Genomic DNA, 19,700 nt, shown 5'->3' on the forward strand with positions numbered 1-19,700 from the left:
GGCCGTCTGTCCAGCGCAGCACGGTGGCCTCGTGTCGATCAAATACAAACAATTTTCGGTTATTGCAACGTCTATTTTTTGCTTCAAATGTTTTCCATAACATTCTTGAGAGCAGGTTTGTTTGTAAATGACATTGTGCGTTAGTTTACATGACTGCCATGGCATGTTGGACACTACAGTCTATGGTTGGACACAGCATAAATTCAAGCAGTGTTCAAATTCAAGCAAATTCAACCACTATGAATTGAGTACAAAGGACCCCAATGGAAACAAGCCAATGGCTTTCTTGTTTTTTTTATTCCTATTTGCTGACCTTGTATTGAACTGTACTTTCTTGTGCTTTTTACTGCAAACTTCTAATACACGATTCAATCAATCAATCAATCAATCAATCAATCAAGTGCAGCAGGCGCTCTGAGCCTTTGATTAGACAGCAGTCATTATTCAGAAATAACCTTTTAACTCGGAAATAACACACCGCTGAATTCAGCTATTGACCAATCAGAATCAAGCATTCAACCAAGCCGTGTAATAATACATACTAACAAAGTAACTTTAATTAAGCTGCAAATAAAACTGGAGTAAAAAGTACTATATATAGGCTATATTCTGAAATGTAGTGGAGTAGAAGTACACTAGGCTATAAAAAGTATCTAGAAATGGAAATACTCTAAATGTACTTAGTTACTTTCCACCACTGCACAACAATTATGCCAAAATCGTGATGTGTTTGTGGCTTTTTAACCACTTAAACCCTCTAAATAAATAAGTAAATCGAACCTTAGTTTGCTCTGTACTTGGACCACTTTTTACCCCTGCACCAAATTTCTTCACCAAAGATAGTCGATCTACAAGCTCACAACACGTCACAATGCCACGTGCTGTGAGCTTGTAGATCTGCCATTACTGGCTAATGTTCCCCCCAGAATATAATAATAATAATAACAAAAAATGCAATATGGGGTTCATGTATAAATGTGGCCAATCTGCCCTAAAATCTTACTTTACGTGATTGAATCAGGAACTGATTGAACATTTGCCTAGATGCCTGTATGCACCCAGAGGTTCTGGTCATCTTGATATAATAAATAAACGTTAAAATGACACAGATTATGCCATGGATAATGCCCCAGTCCAGTAATATGCGGCAGCTAGCACTGTGTTAAATATTTCATAATTTATGCAGAGCCCTATGTTTGTTATTGTAGTGAAATCATTATGATTTTGGACTAATCCACAAACAACAATTCATTATGTTTTATTCATTTTATTGCATTTCTTGAAACATTACACAAAATGTGAGGACAGCACAAAATGAATTAAATTGCTAATGCATCAGTGCAATTGAAAAATGTAACTCCCCACTGACATGTATGAGATTACACAGTATAGAATTCAAAGGAACAATGACAATGGGATTGTAGGCTACTTCAACACGTTGGAGAATGCAAACAGAGGATGGTCACCTTTTTTGACATGTGTAAGTGTATGTAAACCTATAAACTACAAACCTATGGATGCAATAGCATATATCATCTCTAGAATAATGATTATAATGAAACCAATTGCAGATTGCATTGATTTAAAAGCAAAACCACAGCACATACACAAACTTGTCACAACAATGATTGTAATGTGGACCTACTCATTTATTAATCACAATCAACCAAGAAAACTGATTTATGTGGAGAGAAAAAACATATGATTGGTATTTTCGGAGAAACCCACTGACTAATCTGAAACTCACTTCTGACTCCATGAATTCCTTGTTAAATTGCTGGAAGACACAACACTATTGAAAAAATGCCACCCACAATGATCTTTTTTTCCCCTTTTCTCCCAATTTTGTCATTATGCCAATTACTATTGTTCCCCCTCACATGTAGTTGGCCATGGTCATATGGGAGGGTGTAGACAACCATGTATCTCTTCTGATACACATGAAGTCGCTAGCAGCTGCTTTTCACCTGACAGTGAGGAGTTTCACCGGGAGGGCGTAACGCATATGGAGGAACCCGCTATTCCTCTCAGTTCCGCACCCCACTGACAGGCGCTCTAACAACGTGCAGAGAGAGTCCGCCCTCCCCACCCAGTGGAGAGACCGCCCTCCCTGCCCGGCTTCCCACCTGCTAACACAGCCAATTGTATTTGTTGGAAGCGCCTGGCCAAGCCGGATGCACTGTAGAGAAATAAAACCCCTATAGTCTCAGCGGTGGTGGCAGACGCAGAGAGATGTCGGTCTTGCCAAGAATCAGGAGTTGTGGTATACGTGTGGTCTGGATTTTGTGAATGTGACTGTGTCAGCTGAGCAAGCGGAGGGTGGACAGCGGAGGGTAGGGTATAGACATAGATTTTCTGCCCTCACTTCCTGGCAACAATAAGGGTATGATAGAGGGGTTTTACTACAATATGTAGATAGAGGGAGCTATCAATGAGGTACTCTGATGACCGTTTTTGCAGGTCAGCATCTACAAGGAAATCCCCGGCCTCCTCTGTGCTTTGGTGGAAGTTGTACACATGGCGCACCACCACTTTTCCCTGCTGTCTTGCCATCACGATCACTGTCTTCTGGAAACTCACGCCGGCAAATTCTGGACTGGAAGTGGCAGGAGTTACAATGATACGGGGGCGGCCACCATCCGTACGGGTGGGCAGCATGGCCCCTACCTCGGTGTAGGTGGATCTGACGCTGAGAGGAAGCCAGCGGGGGGAGAAGAGGGCGTTCCACGTCACCCTCTTAGTTGTGTCAGCGCCACTGGGCCCCAGTTGTGTCTGGAAGCTGAAGCTGCGGTCGTCACGGGTGGGATTGTTGATGATCCAAGGAGACCCCCAGGACGATGACAGGTAGTTACGAGGGGTGAAGATACTGCAGTTGACGTCAAAGTACTTGGCCAGCTGGATGGGTGAGGCGGAGTGGAACTGGAACGCCAGATAGAGGAGATCACGGATGGACTCGTAATACTTCACCATGAGACCCGACTGCTTCTGCAGACGGAAGAGGTGCTGGGGAGGGATCATGCCGTATCGGATCGCCCTCAGAGCACTCTCTACGGTCAAGCTAGCAGGCTGGTTCTGGCCAATCCAGGCCTCCAGAGCCTCGTAGAGCTCCAGCTCACTCTGCAGAATGAGGTCGGAGCGCTGGAGCAGGGACAGTACCAGGTCTTCGCTGATTGAGCCCCACTCTGCACTCTGCAGCACAGAGGACAGGTTCCAGGACAGGTACTGCAGGCAGTTGTCCCGAAGCGACAAGTCCCCGATTTGCACAGCGTACTGGTACCAGCAGACCACGTGGCCCGTGGGAGACTCGCTTGACAGATGCTGTGTCATATACTGGGTCAGACCCTGCTGCAAGCCCCACACATGGTACTTGCTGGCCAACTTGTGCAGAGGAATCGCCTGATCCAGCCGCACTGAGATGTCACCGCAGTACAGATACCTGCAGGGAGTAAAAGGCCGGAACAGTCACAGATGGTCACAAAACACAAGCATAATATTTATGGGGTGTGATATATTCAGCTGTCGGATTTGTTCTCCCAAAATCTGAGTCACTCCAAGAAGATTTAGTCAGATTTAGACTTGATGTGTGTGAGTCACTGAATGTGGGTGTAATTTATTGATTTAGAGACAGAGCACATGTTAATAACACATGTTATTAGAGAGCACATGCTAATAACAAAGGAGATCAAATGTATACTGTATATATTATGTACATGTGTGTGCGTGGTGTGGTGTGGCGTGTGTGTGGCGCGCGTGTGTGTGTGTGTGTGTGTGTGTGTGGTGTGGCGTGTGTGAATGTATATAGTGGTAATCACTGTCTGTTTTCCAGCCTGACTGGCAGACTACTTCCTGCTGTTCACACCTTACAAACTTGTCAAAGACTGCGGCGCAGTCCGCGGTCTCTCTCAGAACCAGGGCACTGCCGTTGTGGTTGAGCAGCAGCTCCTCAAACACATCGCTCTGCAGGCTGAGCACCAGGGTGTGGGCCTGGATCACCTTCACTTCATCTGTGCTGATGGTCTGTATCCGGAGTGTGACATCGCTACCATTTCCCAACGTCAGCAGGGTCTCCATACGCTGTACCAAGGTCATAGAGTGGTTGAGCACCATAGCACTGTTCTCCAGCACCGCCTCCTGTTTCAGAGCAGCTGTGGAAGAGAGCGCAGATGGCAAGCCTTTTTTTCAACCAAAAAACCTTTCATATCAGAGATCCCTTTCTGATCATTTAGAGTAGACCTTCCTGGTTCACTAACCTTTGAGGTGTGCATGGGTTTGAGTAGAAACCACTAGTAAGAACTTTGTATTAAGTCTATTTTACCCACATGAACCCTAGCGTCCCTATTCTGGGCATCATAATAGGCGAACATTCTGTGAAAAATAAATACAGCTGTAGCTGATCTACAAGATCACAACATGTTGCATTGCAATGTATTGTGAGCTTGTATATCGCTTATTTTCGACAAAGAGATTTGGTGAATTAAACAACTTAAACCCATGGTGGTTAATTCACCTCTCATGTGCTTATTGAGGTCTTTGGCTTATTTGGTGTCTCAGCCCTTAATAAAACTCATCAGCTTGCATAGACTTCTTAAACTATAGCAGCTTGATATGCTGGTCTACTTATGGCACTGACAATTAATTACAAATGTAATCATCCATTATTTATTACAGGCTGTTAACCCAGTCCCTCTTGAGACTGAGCGCACTGTCCTTCAAATACCACAAACCCAGAAATTTGATCCAGTTTGACATCAGCTCAGGAGTGGGTTAGGGTAGCTAAAAAGTGACACTACAGAGTAAAACAGATTTGCACAGATTACAATCGTGCTCTCAGTAGATTTGTTTTAGCTTAAGCATAGGAACAGATACTGTAATGACACTGAGACTTTTTCTGCTATGCATAATGCAGGCTATTGTATATGGCTTATATGTTGTATACTGGTTGCTTTCTTTTTTTGTCTAAGCATAGGGTGGGGTACTGTAGCCACATGATTATTGTGTGTATGCTTATGATCATGTTTTGTTGTCCTACATAGTGCAGGCTATTGTACTGTTGTATATAGGCCTACTTGTTATACAACAGATACAGTACGGTGATGTTTTTACCGTACTGTATCTTCTCTATTACTTCTCTATTACTCTATATCTGTATCTTAACTGCTGTGTTGCCTCTGGCGACTGAATTTCCCCTGCGGGATCAATAAAGGTCTATCTACTGTATCTATCTACTGTATCTAAACAGAACAAAATGACGGGTGCCAGCTCTATAAGCATTAGATGCTAGGCGTTAGGTGTTTCAAAATGATCCAAGTTTTGCTACAACAGTGCAGGCGGCTGCTTCTCTTGATGCTGTTGAGCATAAGTACATGTGGCACTAGAGATACTGGAGTATCACACATGAAAGACCCAGCATGACAAGCTGCTTCCTCCATCCTGTGCTGCCGCAGCCATCAGCAGCCTTATTGGACTGTTGGCGGGGGTATATAATGAGACACAGGGGGAGTACTGCTGACTCCCTGGGCTGCATCCCAGTCCTTATATCTCCACCACCATCAAGATGCTTCAACTTCAAAGTAACCTTTGTCCAATTAGTATAAAGCCAGGGCACCCTGAGCCAGCTGAGCTTTGGGGGCAATGACAAATGACTTTGACATTCAAGTTTTATGGTTCAGCCATTGCAAACATGTTCACATTCATTCTTAGGGAAAAGGTGAACCTATCAGTTATATGCTCCAAATTCCTCCCAGACCCCATGAAATAGAAATGCAGGAAAATGAATTATGACGAAGTCTCTCTTCAGATCAGTGTAAACATTAAATTAAACATGTTGTACTCTGTCACCTAAAATTATAGCACTAGACCTGCTGGTATTCCAAAGGAAATAATGTCTATGATCTGATAACGCTTGTATGTACAGTATGTGGTCTTCACATCCTCTGGTCAAACACGTTTGATGGACTTTACGGAGGAAGAAACCTTTTCCATAGCATTAATCTACCACTGTGCTGTGCAGTATCACATAATTGGCTCACTGAAAATAGATTGGACTGCACACAGTAGAGACAGATGAGGACAGGATAAAATAGAGTAGATAGGATGTCCCCCCCCCCTCGCCCTGGGGCTGGGTGAGCAGTGGAGCACTCATACTGTGTGCCCTACTGCCCACTGACAGTATGGGGGAAGCTGAACTGAAATAGAACAATACAGCTCTTCTTGCAATGGAAGACAACACAAAAAGGGCTACGAGGGACAAGATCGAATCCCTGAGACGGACACAGACTGATCTTTTGATGCAGCATCTTACCTCCTCCAACTGCAACAGAGTGGAAGTAGAGTGAAATGAGCAGGGTGCCGGCATAGACCCAGGGAGAGCCTCCTTGTTCACATGAGCGCGCCATGCCTTGTCATCTATTCCCCGCTTCTCTTCTATCCGTGTCCTGTTCCCTCTGTTCCTTAGTATTCAAGTGCTCCGTCTCCTTGCTGCCGTGTCTTTTTGTCGGGTACGTTTGGCACCCGACTCCCTGTCCCACACTCTTTATGTAGGACGCCGGCCTTTCCCTCAGCACATCATCGCAACCTCAGGGACACCATTGATTGGTGGAAACTGGCAGGGGCGTTGCCATGACGACGGCTTTGATTTTGAATTTCTCCCTTTTTGGATGTTGCAAGGAATTGATCGATGGCACCGGGCCAGATGGAGGCATGGATCAACACTGTGGAGAAGTTTAAATCTCGAGGTGGTTATAGGTAAAGTTAATGATCAAATTCATTTGTGTCATGTCTAGTTAAAATGGTCCTTTTGCACACCTACTTCAAAAGGACAGGTGCATAGAGGCAGCCAATGCATAAGACAGGAAAAAGAGAGAGAAATCCTGCATACGGTCTTCATTTTTACACTTGTATCCCGATGACCTGATGAAGGTCAGTGCGACTGAAACGTTGTATTTGCATTAAAACAAAAAAAAGTGAAAAAAGACAGTGTGCAGGATTTGTGTCATAATAATAATACATTTATTTGTAATGCACTTTATATTTCACACAACTCAAAGTGCTACATGGCATAGAAAGTCAAGAAAATAGATTTAAAATAACATAAAAACTATGAAATTAATACAATTCTGATCAATGGGTCATGCCAAAATCGCACTCCTGACAAAGTAGTATTCTGAATTGAAAGATTTAATTTATGATCCCTAGTTGAGGAATGTATGACTTATAATTAGTCAGTTAATTACTGTAGTGTACCATAGAGACTATTTGCCCAAAAGTAATTAAGGCTCTAATGTCTGTGTCAGCCTACTGATTGCTTTTATTCATGAGTCAAAACCATTTTATGAGATGTTTTTAACTGGGCACAATTCATTTTCTAATGGTGTGTTAGTCTAGCTAATGGTCAGTAGTTGAAGTTTTGAGAAAAGGAAGTGGCAAACCTGAATATACCTGGCCTTGTGTGTGCTAGGAATATTAGCAAATAGGTTCTTGAATGAATTCAAGAGATAAGAAAATGAAAAGTCAAAATACAGACCTATTTTCTCCACCTGTAATTCTACCAACATAGACAAATCAACTACAGTTCAAAGGTACATATAAAACATGTAAAATTACCCCAAAACCACGATTGTATTGAAATCACTATCAGTTTCAATCCCATACTGCAGTTAAGAATCAGAAGTTTCAGTCGTAGCATAAAGTCCCTTTTCACCGCATACATAGTAATCTATAAGGCAACGTTGGCAACCGCAGTTGTGTGTGTGTGTGTGTGTGTGTGTGTGTGTGTGTGTGTGTGTGTGTGTGTCAGCATGTTCTTTTGGGCAGTTTTAAATATGTGTGGTGCACACCAACACAGCACCAACTGGGAATGGAATTAATGGCCTGCTGCAGGCAGGGAAAATGCTAATTGCCATGATGGGGCAATGCCAATCAATAATAGGCACTATAACTGCTCCGGCTTAGAGCCACATAGGACCATTGAACCAGCCATCCTATGACATGTCAGGTATGACATTGGTACATGACTTCGGCAGTTCTGACATTGACCTAAAAGACATCTTTAAAGTGGCATTTAATTTACTGCTGAGCTTTAATATCATTCCCCCTGTTGAAAGCTAATACTAGTTTAATATATATATAGTTTAGTATAATACACTCTTATCACACAAACAACCACCAATAGCGATCACTAAATATGCTTTAGATAATAGGCCATTAGCCTGATCAAAAGCTTTATATCTTGGCATATGACAATAGAATAAACCTCTATAGAAAATCAATACAAAATCTAGATGCAAATAACTTTGTTATTTAAATAACAATAAGCTGTCTGTCTGTTATATTGACAGACAGACAGACAGACAGACAGACACTAAGTATAATTTCAGAGGGAATTGGGTTGTGGAAGAGCCCTAAGGCCAGCTAGGATGCAGTAAGAATGCAGGAGAAGAGATTTCCTGGGAGACTTACCTGAGCCATTGCTATGAATAACCTGACATGTTCTCAGAGGACAGATTGCGGCTGAGGTGCTCTAATGAAGCCTGCTACTGTACAAGAAACCGGACTACTGGCAGTCAACTCCAGGTAGGTATAGAACATGGTTCACGTATATGTCACCTATACATGAATCACATAATATCTGTGATATGGGCTCACCTGGTATAGTCGTGCTGTGCTGTGCAGGTTCACCAGCTGTTTAATACATCATTCCATTCTGTATCCCTATAAAAAAAAACGATTTATAAAGTTGTGGTATATTGTAGTCACATATTGACTGAATGGAAACAGAATGTACTGTACATCAAGCAGCATGCATCTAAAAGGGCTGCATCAGATTAACAGCACAGACCAATAAAATTCAATTTTCCATTTATATTTCTGTGTGACAACGCCGGTCAAGGACAGGTCGTACTGCTCTCCCCATCACAACCGGCTTCTACTAAGACAACTGCTAAACAGGATCACAAACAGAGGGGATGGATTGACAAGCTGCCAAATTTGTAAAAGCACCCCATGGGAGGACTTCCGCTGATGGATTGATTGCCTCAGTGTTCTCCATCACGCAGCGTAAATGCTGAATGCCGGGGCCACCACCAATAAGGTGTGAAACCATGACCTTATTTTGGTGGCCAATCGACAACAACTCACAACATGTTGCAAGTTTGTAGATCTGCTACTTTTGCTATTTTGGAACATTTTTGACATTCTTTTGCCTATAATGACATGCCCAAAATAACAAGGAGGCCAGGTTGAAAGTGGTTAAAGGGATAGTTCACCCTAAAAAAAACTTTTTTCTATCGATTAGTCACCCCATGGAGACTTGAATTCGTGGATATGTTTTTGTCGCATTCCTATCCAATCATTTTATGACCAGCGGACCGGTAGGCAGCGGTTCCGGTAGGGGACACAAAGGAGACTCTTTGTGTCTCCTACCGGAACCGCTGCCGGTCATCAAATTATTGGCTTAGGAATGCGACAAAACAAAAAAATATCCATGAATTCAAGTCTCCGTGGGGTGATTTTTGGGGGGTGAACTATCCCTTTAACAAGGCCCTCAAAACATGGTACCACAGGAAGTTAGACAAGAGGCTTTTGAAGCAGTCACTCGATACATTTGAAAGCTGAAAGCCTTAAATGCTGAAAGCCTATAAAGTTATTAAGTTATTGTGCTTGTACACAGCGAAATCCTGAGCCATCAACCATCGCTACCGATGGTAGCTGTTTGATAACTGACTTCTGTCCTTCTGCAGGTATACTGAGTCATTTCCACAAAATAATATCATCAATTCCTTGCTATCACAAGGGTTAGGAAAATGCATGTAGATATGTAATATTTAGAGACTTACAGGTCATAAACATTAGGTGATGGGCAGACAGAGCGAGAGAACAATGCACTCACAGTGAAAATAATTGTTATGTTCTTGTTATACTCCACTTGGCTTTTAAAGATCAGCACTCCGCCCAGACACTGATATGCCATGGGTCCATTTGTACACTCTCAGAGTTATGGGGGTCCTTGAAATTAACAACTGTATTCACCGTAGCCTAATCATGAGAGATTATAGTTATAGTATTCTAACGCAACACTCCTGATCATGATAGTATTTTAATTAAACAAATATTGTTCAGAGTAGATCATCTAAAGATGACTAAAGACTTATATTCACCCTTCCTCTTTATCAAATGAATGATCGAGATTGACATTTAGTTGTTTAGTTGTGATTTGACTTGTGGTTTTAACTGGAACAAATAATGAGCTCTTTATCTTATATCAGTATTACCCACCAGGTGGCTCTACACTCTATTCTCTGATGAAGGTTGGTTTAATTTGTAAAGTATTAAACCAAGTATTAAACCAAGTATTAAACCAGTTGTGTTTTAAATGTTCTCTTCTTAAGAAAACATTATTTGTCTTTACTTAACTGGGATATATCTACCAACAAAAGGTCATTATTTCTTACACAGCATTCTGTTTTCATCATTCATAGTCCATTTTAACCTATTAAATTGAGATCCTTACATGACACTAAACACCACAACAACCCTGGACCAAAAAGGTGTGTGATCAGCACAAATATGGGACACTTTTGTAATACTGGTGCTATTGTTGTGGACTTTAAGCTGGGTTATGAAAAATAAGGTGGTTTAGTAGGCTAATCACATAAGTATGCAAAGCACTAGGAACCACTAGGAACTGTTTGTTGGGTCACTGTGAAATGAGCTGAGGACAATGAAAGGTAACCAGCCTCCAACACGCAACAAGTGAATGATGGGGCTGATGGAGGCGGATCGACGAATATATGATAAGATTACAACAAAATAGAGTTGGGGGGTCGGAATCCGTAAAGAACACCGAATATTTTAACCAGTAGACCTAATCTTGACGAGTTGGACAGACTTGAGTTGCCTTTGGAAATTGAATCGAGCAGAAAGGCCGCCTGGATTTCTCACATGGTGCAAATCAAATCTCACAGCGTCAGTCACAACAAATGTACTTATTTAAAAAAGAACTTTTCCCCGGTGGATTTTCGATTCTGCAGCTAATTTAGCCCAGAGCCCCTTACGGCTCTGGTTTAGCCTACCTGAACTGGAGCACCTTTTGAAGCGACGAGTATCTAGGCTACATTTCAACCTTTCTCGTACAAGGTAGGAGATATGATCAGGAGAAACAAGAGTTGTAAGTTACTTTTAAGAAGTTACTGTTACTCCTTAAAATATTTTTTTTCTTTTCTAATTCATGGAAATTGATGTTTTTTAAATGTAACTTACGATTTTTGGGGATTTTTTAAAAGTATTTTGAAATAATAATAATTAAAAACAAAATGTAAGAAACGAAAAATATGGGGATATTCACTCGCGACCCACGAAAATAGATCCGCGACCCACAGATGGGTCCCGACCCACAGTTTGGGAAACAGTGATCTAGACAACTGTGAAATTAACTCATTAGCCTACCACGTTTGAAAATATACAGTCTAGTCTGCCTAATTGCATTTGAATGACTCTAAAGTGGTGCAATGTTTGGGGCACACACTAAAGTGTGAAATGTAAAACGCTACTTTGTTTTGAAATGTAAATACAAATGTTTAGCGGTGTTTGTGTTTGGGGGGATTATCCTGAGATGCCCTTACTATTGTGTGTGTGTGTGTGTGTGTGTGTGAGAGAGAGAGTTAGATTCGTCAAGGGACTACAGTATTTTCAGAGCAACAGCTTTACATCCAGCTTTGTTTGTTTATTAATAAGGTGCACTGGATACATGAGGAAACATTTGTGTGTGTGTGTTTAATTGTACATGGGGAGGGGGCATTCCCTCTTTTCTATTCAGAATCAACTTTATTGTCACATCATTTGATTACAGGTGCATATAAGTGGGTGGAATAATTTTCTATGCAAGCTCTCTATTACAGTTACAGGAAGAGTTAGAATAGGGAAAAGAGAATAGAGAAGAAAGGGACACAGAACAAGTCAAATAACAGGAAGGCAGAGTCGAATAAAGTACACAAAGTCCAGTTACACACTGGATTGTTTTTTCACACCATAGTATAATGTGCAACAAAAAAATCCATTATTTTTGATTGAGGGCAATCTATGTAAGAAATTAAAATGGAAGCAATATTGTACATCATTGGACTGATCATTTCCTTCACATAAAATAACCTCAGTTTTGAATGTTTTGTCTGTGTTTGTCTCAGATTCCAGCCAGAGCCAGGTGTGCACCAGCAGAGAAGTTAGGTAAACATAGAAGCAAGAAAGGAAGCCATGGACCCTACCCGTGTGCCCGATGGGTGCGGTGCCTCCGTCACCTCCATGTACTACAATCTGTGTGACCTGGCCACAGTGTGGGGGATCGTGGTGGAGGCCTTGGCGGCGGCTGGCGTGGTGACGTCCTTCGTCCTGCTCATCATCCTCATGGCCAGCCTGCCCTTTGTGACAGACAAGAAGAGGAAGTGTACGGTGGCCCTGCAGGCCATCTTCGTCGTCTTCACTCTTGGACTTTTTGGTCTCACGTTTGCCTTCATCGTGGGCCGGGACTTCACCACATGCGCGGCGCGGAGGTTCCTCTTCGGGGTGCTGTTTGCCGGCTGCCTGGCCTGCCTGGTGATGCACGCGCTGTGGCTCGTCCTGCTGGAGCGTCGGGGCTGGGGGCCCAGAGGCTGGCTGCTGTGCGTGGGGGCCCTGGGGCTCTGGCTGGTAGAGGTCATCATTAACACGGAGTGGTTGGTCATCACCGTGGCCAGGAGCCCCCTCACCGGCGTCGCCAATCTCTCCTGCAGCATCGGCAACCAGGACTTTGTGATGGCACTGATCTATGTGATGGCTCTGCTTGTGGCCGTGGTGCTAATAGCCGTGCCATCCCTCACCAACAAGCACAAGAGGTGGCGTCGAGACGGGGCCTTCATCTTGGCAACGGGGGCCTTCACCGTGGCCATCTGGGTGGCCTGGATCGTCATGTACATCCACGGGAACCGGGTTCTCGGTGACCCCAGCTGGGACGACCCTACTCTCGCCGTAGCCTTGGTGTCCAATGCGTGGGTCTTCCTCATTCTCTACACCATCCCAGAGATCTGTTGTCTAACCACGCAGGCTGACCCGGACCACGAGCAGCCCCATGATGGAGAGATTGTCTACCCTGCAAGGAGCCTGGTCTATGACAACATTCTCAAGGAGCAGCAGCTGTATATGGAGAATAAAGCCTTCTCTGTGGATGAACCTAGTGCAGGTACAGTATGCCACATTATTCATTTGTTTTCTTATTTGAATTTTTTAATATAACTTTTGCTTTTGCTCCCCAGACCCTACATTGAGAACCACTGTGTTACAGTAAATAGTGTACTTTGAGTGCAGTGAATTGTTCCTGCAGGATGCCATTCCCTGCCTCAACCGTAAGAGTGGACATGACAAAGAGTGTCTTCTAAATCTAACACTATTGTTCTTGCTCACTGTCCCGTTAAAGTCATGGAAGACTATTTAAATGTCCCTGACCTGACCAGGCCTGCTACCAAAATGATGAATTGGTTTCTGTCCATCTGCGTTATTTTCTGGCAGTGCCCACGAGATTAGTGGTGTTGGTATAGGAATTAGGTTTGCTGTCCCAGAATTAGACCTTGGTAGAGTAGGATGAACAAAGAATCTGTGTCATTCATACATCAAGCCCTTTTTAGGACAAATGTCTGGCCTACTGTATCTACATTTTTTCACTGTACAATAGCATGGGGCAGTCAGAACTCTGCTAGCAAGGATGCTTGTCTTAAAATAATTAGTATTTAGTCAATCAATTATTATTATCTTCTTTATAAAGAGTGCAAACAAGGACAATACATCAACAGAATCAAGGAGAAAAGAATAAGACAAAAGAAAAACATGGGGGGAAAAGATACATAAACTCTTGTCACATGCACAGTTGTACTAGCCTGTACATATTCCTCAAGTTCTGTGCGCTTTGATGACGTACATCAAATGACCACTCAACCTTATCATACACGGTTCAGTCCTGTCCATCAGGTTGAATGACATTTGTGCATTAGGCCACTTTCCCTAACTCTGTGAACCATTCATAGAAAGAAGCCTCCTGAATATCTCCAAATATCATCTGCCTCCTCACCATCACACAGATGCATGCATGGTGGTCAGATGAATGCATGGCCACACAATTCCAGTTATTTGAGGGTCACTTGATGTCTTCCTTTAATAATAACTAGACCATACCCGTGGGGGGGTATGCGCACATGATCTGGCAACCTGGAAGCCAGCGAACACAAAAACGCTAATAAATAAAGATTTTGTGTAATCGGAAAAGGGGCTGCGCTGTTAGGTGCACATGGTAATGGCCAATGGCTGTGTGCAAAATCAGATCAATTGCTCCAGCCACTGAGGAGAAACGGGCATAACCAATTTTGGCCTCACCACTACACCACGCACTACAGAGGTTAGTCAAATTATAGGAGGATAACCACCACCAAACTGCATTATTTCCATCATATAGTATATTACAGTTATGAAGCCTCTTCTGTAGAGTCTGAATTGCATGTGATTTATTCTCTAGCACTGGCTTGGAAAGATCAGGTTTTCATTTCCTCTTAAGGATAACTGCTGTAAATGTTTTATTGTTGATAGACTTTACATAGTAAAGCCTACTCATTATATTCACCTTTGATAAGACTGTCTATACCAGGGGTGGGCAACTTTGTAGATGGTGAGGGCCACTAAATTTCCACACTCACTCTGGGGGGGCGCATTGTTTATCGGCAGGGACTCACCCCCCCCCCCCCCGTTGGCAAAACGTTCCGGGGGCGGTGGGCCGGTTCGGACCAAAATGCCAGGGCTGAATTTCGGTCCCAGCCCGCCCCTGTTTATCGGCACTCTCGCCAGCAGTGCCCCATTACTCAAAAAAAACATAATAGTCACATGTGATAAATAAGGGATATTAACTATTATTATTTGTTGTAACTTTGTTTTTATTAAGCATTTAGTAATGCTTCTATCAACTTACTACAGCTGTACTGCTAAACAAAACTTCCTGAGTATGCCTTTCAGAGTATTGCTGTAACCTTGGCTTAAAAATATACAAAAATGAACACTAGAATTATAGTTAATAAGGCTTCTATTAAAATAAACGAGAGCGCGCTCTACTGGTGGACTGTTGTAATTAAAATGGTTCATGGAAAGTTGCATGTTTGGAACAGCTGAAGGCAATAGTTCACCATTTCGGATATGTTTAGATTACTTTGTTTTTCTTTGTGATTTCAAAAGTGAAAAAAAATAAAAAATAAAAATATATATATATTTTGATTTTGGCCTGTGGCCGCATTGAGTGACGGTGCGGGCCGCACGCCAGTTGCCCATCCCTGGTCTATACTGTGTTGTTATCCAGATAAGGCTGGCTCACATACAGTACAGATGCAGTCTCATATTGATAATGTGTACATGCATAGGTGATAGATGTACTGTATGCATATTGTCACTGTGATGAGATTGGACATTGCACTTAACATTTACTGATGTAAATATACCTACTGCATGTTAACTGAGTCAGACCAAGTGCAGCTGTCAGACTCTTATGCCTAATTTATGCTCCATCATATGACTGTGTCGAGGACTAAAAATGATGTTCAGTCAGCGATGCTGTCGTAAGACGAAGTATAAATCAGGCTTAAGTCTATTTTATTTTAATATCTGTAATCTCTTTACTCCTGCACCTATGCTGTTTGATCCTTACTGCTGTTGCTGCTGGCACCTGAATTTCCCCACAGGATCAATAACTTTTGGTCTATCCTATCTTATCTGATTGTATTGCAAAATACAATAGGGTTACTGTTGACGCAGTCTAAACAAAGCTCAGAATGGCATCGAGTTTACCTGCTATGTTTGCTGAGCTTTGCCTGATGATCTAAAACATTTAGAAAGAGAGCAGGATGTTGGACAAGTTGATTGAATCTTGTAATAATCTCTGTCCTTCTTGTCACATAACTAAATAATAGGTTACCAAGTTCCCAGGGTGTGCTTTTGTGATGTGTTCCTGATATGCACGGCAAATTGTCTTTCAATTTAACCATGTGACCATGGTTGACTTGACTGTTTTATGAGCTGTTGCCATAGAGATCATGGTCCATGTGCTATCTTCAAACAATGGCAGATGTTAGTAAAGTGCATTAAGTTTAGGATTTTTCTGACGTTTTGTTTGTTTGACCTTATTCATACTCACCACAGAGAACTAAACTTAAACCCCCAAATCATGTTCAACAGGATTTTGTTGTGAAATGTCATGGTTAATTCTGTCATTAAAACCTCTCCTCTTCCATTCCCCTTGCTAGCGGACAAGAAGAAGCCTACATCTCCATATGGTGCCTATAATGGTCAATTAAGAAGCTGTGTGTACCAGCCAACTGAACTAGCCCTGATTACAAAGGGTCTGGCTAATGTGAGTTCATTCTCACACATTGCACTCCCAAACTCAGAACATCTGTTATGCCACTGAAATGATCATTGTGATGATAACTGTGTGTGTGTGTGTGTGTGTGTGTGTGTGTGTGTGTGTGTGTGTGTGTGTGTGTGTGTGTGTGTGTGTGTGTGTGTGTGTATGTGTGTGTGTGTGTGTGTGTGTGTGTGTGTGTGTGTGTGTGTGTGTGTGTGTGTGTGTGTGTGTGCGTGCGTGCGTGCGTTCAGAGGGACCACACCCAAGAGACAATTTTTCCCAGGGCAACAGTCCCGTCTGTGAACCAGATTAGTAGCATCTCCGTGTCTCGATCACCTGAGCACATACCCACGTCTGGACTGTCACATGCAGGCAACGTAAGTAGACACATGGTCACCCTGGAGACCCAGGGTTAAATCTGTAAAACAAATACCAACAAATATTGAAAATGGCCGATCTACAAGCTCACATCACAATGCGATGAGAACTATCGAATATATCACTGTCTACATTTCCCAAAAGGAAATGCATGTATTTAATTCAGTCTGACCGATGGGGATATCAAAAGCAGAGGCATGGATCCCCCCTCAAGCTCTCCAGTAAATCTATCTAAATCTAAAACCTATGGAAACCCACAACTGTTGCACCTAATCCGACGTAGTCACTGCTGATGGAAGTTTAACATTTTGATTCCCCCTTTCCATTCCACAGGGAAATGGCTTGAACAAGAAAGTATTCTGGTGAATTTCCAGCAGTATGCCACAACATGACCCAGTTCCTGTCTCGCTGATGCCTTTTATCCTGTATATATGTTTGCGCTGGGGTCCATGTACGTTTGTCTGAAGTGTGTACATCAGGGCCGCGGGCTGAGTATCGTTGCTGTCGGGCAGAAACCTCTTATCTCCATATTTTAACTTTTTGTGTATTTTCGTAAATTAATGCCCTACTTGATCATACTACAGCGTCACACACAAAGCATCAAAAGTAGCAGATCTACAAGCTCAAAACGCAGTGCAAAGCGATGCGTTTTGAGCTTGTCGATCTGCTACTTTTGAATTTGAATCCTGAAAAGTAACAGTTTTGGACATATGAGGTTTCCACCCGACAGACGATATGACAGATTATGACAAAATGAAGACATCAAACCTGGATGAGTGACTTGGAGGGCAGTGTGTGCCCTCAACAAGAATCGCCTCCACCATATCATACCCTCTGTGACCTTAGGGCAACAACAGCCCCTAAACAAAAGAGGACAATGGACATTATTTGATTTTAATAAGGATTTATCAATGTGGATTTTTATTACAGAACAAAACATTTTAATGTTTGAAAGCCAAGCCCCACCACCCCATACAGACCCACTCCACAATCACTGACTTAATTATTCTCTGATCTACAACTTGGTAGAAGACAATTGTTTCATAAGTTGTTTTTATTGCAGGGAACAATTATAATTAATTAAAGTGAAAAGTGAGCTTGGCTGATAGCAGAGAGATGGGAAATTATGTTTGGGCACTTGGCACGGTAAAGCATGTACTGTATAGTTAACTAGCGTACCCTATGAAACCCTTAAGCATGGTATGTAACAATATGTTTTTCCACAGATGTTTATATAGTCACCAGAATAACACTGTAAATAGCCTAAGTATTTTTCTTTTCTATCATAAATCTACTGGTGGTAAATAATGTTAATCTATTGGTTATTGTAAGTACTTTGTTCACTTGTAAAATGTATATTGTTTGAGATAATTTTATTCTATTTTAGATTATCTGGGACATGTTAAAATAATGTATGTATAACTGTACATTTTAAAACTATGTGCTATTTAACAAACTATTGCTGTTAGACCTTGGATTGTAAAGGGTTGGTGAGAGCTCAAGACAGATGTGGGATATTGAAAGAGGAAATGCCACGGATGAAAATAATGTACGTCTCGTGGCACAGTGATTTGCATATGTGGTCTTGATAAGCCTGCTGCCTATTGTAGGGACAGACTGCTATTATGGTGCATGGTTTTACACATAGATGCTTACCACTAAAGATGAAAAACCTCAGATTAGGGCTGGGCGATGTGGCTTCATTTCAAACTTTTGCCTTGATTACAATTCATCTACAAGCTCCACGCAGATACCAGTGTAGCCTTGCAGATCGGCTATTTTAAAAATGTGTACGTTAAAATTGTACAACAAAATATAATACAGGTTTAAGTGGTTAATCGTGTATATAAAATGCATTATAAAAATGCATTTGAAATGTTTCATGTCGATTCGTTATGTAACATGTTAAGACAAAAAGATGTGTTTAAAAAAAACCTTCTCAATGATCTAATTAACCTATTTCAAACCTGATTCAAATGTCGGGTTTCGATTTATTTTCCGTTAATTGCCCAGCCCTAATGACATGTAAGTTTTTTTCCAATGTTGCTGTTTGGTTTTAGACTCAACCAATAAAAATCATTGATCATTGCCAGTGCAACCAATGAGTCCATGTGTGGTTTTCTAATAACCTTTGAGCTCATGGCCTCAGCCACACCAGGACCACAGTGTAGAGTTTGATAACATTGTAAGATTTAGTCACCGAAATTATAGATGAAACATTAGAAGAGAACCATCTGACAGTGGCTGCAACTGATGGATACATACACTTTGTGGTTACATAAACTGTGTGGGCTGCAAATAATCCTACTATGTGCACACACACCCACCCACATCGACATATTCTATTATTGAGAACTGGCACAGTGCTAGTATAGTGTGTATATATAGCATAGTAGTGTGGTTTGGTAACTAAAGTAAGATTTGGAAATGTACGATATTGATGTTCTCTTGTGCAATATATTCAATACACTGCCTACCGTGAAAGGAGAACACAAGATAGTGTTGGGCATTGACAACTGCCCTCTGCTTATCTGCCTTACTGTATGTGCTCTACAGGGAAAATTATTCACATGTAATTTGTCATCACACACACACACAAAGAAATCCTGTGGGTGAGCATTGGCTGCCTAGCAGCAGACTGAGGACACACTGTCCCATCAGCAGCTACACCGTAAAATCCTGAGTGTTGATTTTACTCTGTGTACAAATGTAAACAAATGGACCGTGGTGGGTCCATCTGTTTACATGTGTACACCCATTACAACCCTTACCATACCATCAGTCACTCACTATCTCATCAATAGGTAACTGATCAATTTCCTCTTGAGAGAGGTGGCATTTCACCTACACAGTGAATGTTTGGAATCATGTGATGGACTACACGAGAGGAATTTGTTCCTGGCCCATGAAAACACTTAATGTC

General features: G+C 42.1%; 2 protein-coding genes across 3 annotated transcripts; one reads left to right on the forward strand and one right to left on the reverse strand.

Moving 5' to 3' along the window:
• Positions 1–2,361: 2,361 nt before the first annotated feature.
• On the reverse strand, positions 2,362–6,395 carry btbd17b (BTB (POZ) domain containing 17b; the record flags this gene model as incomplete). The annotated part of the gene is made up of 3 exons (XM_080446700.1): positions 2,362–3,436; positions 3,860–4,145; positions 6,302–6,395. The coding sequence occupies 3 exons, from the start codon at positions 6,393–6,395 to the stop codon at positions 2,362–2,364; spliced, it is 1,455 nt and encodes a 484-aa protein (XP_080302826.1).
• Positions 6,396–10,754: 4,359 nt separating this feature from the next.
• Positions 10,755–19,069, forward strand: LOC308098384 (G-protein coupled receptor family C group 5 member C-like). Of its 2 annotated transcripts, none has more exons than XM_080446719.1 (5): positions 10,755–11,133; positions 12,180–13,212; positions 16,307–16,405; positions 16,651–16,776; positions 17,111–19,069. In XM_080446719.1, exons 2-5 carry the CDS (start codon positions 12,247–12,249, stop codon positions 17,141–17,143), a joined length of 1,224 nt encoding a protein of 407 aa, XP_080302845.1. In that variant the 5' UTR covers positions 10,755–11,133; positions 12,180–12,246; the 3' UTR covers positions 17,144–19,069. The 2 variants fall into 2 exon arrangements, with proteins under 2 accessions (XP_080302845.1, XP_080302844.1); XM_080446718.1 differs by having other exon boundaries at positions 12,180–13,207; positions 16,299–16,405.
• The last annotated feature ends 631 nt before the right edge of the window (positions 19,070–19,700 follow it).

This window comes from Gymnoscopelus braueri (genome assembly GCF_963280865.1).
Source record: "Gymnoscopelus braueri genome assembly, chromosome: 13".
NCBI lineage: Eukaryota > Metazoa > Chordata > Actinopteri > Myctophiformes > Myctophidae > Gymnoscopelus > Gymnoscopelus braueri.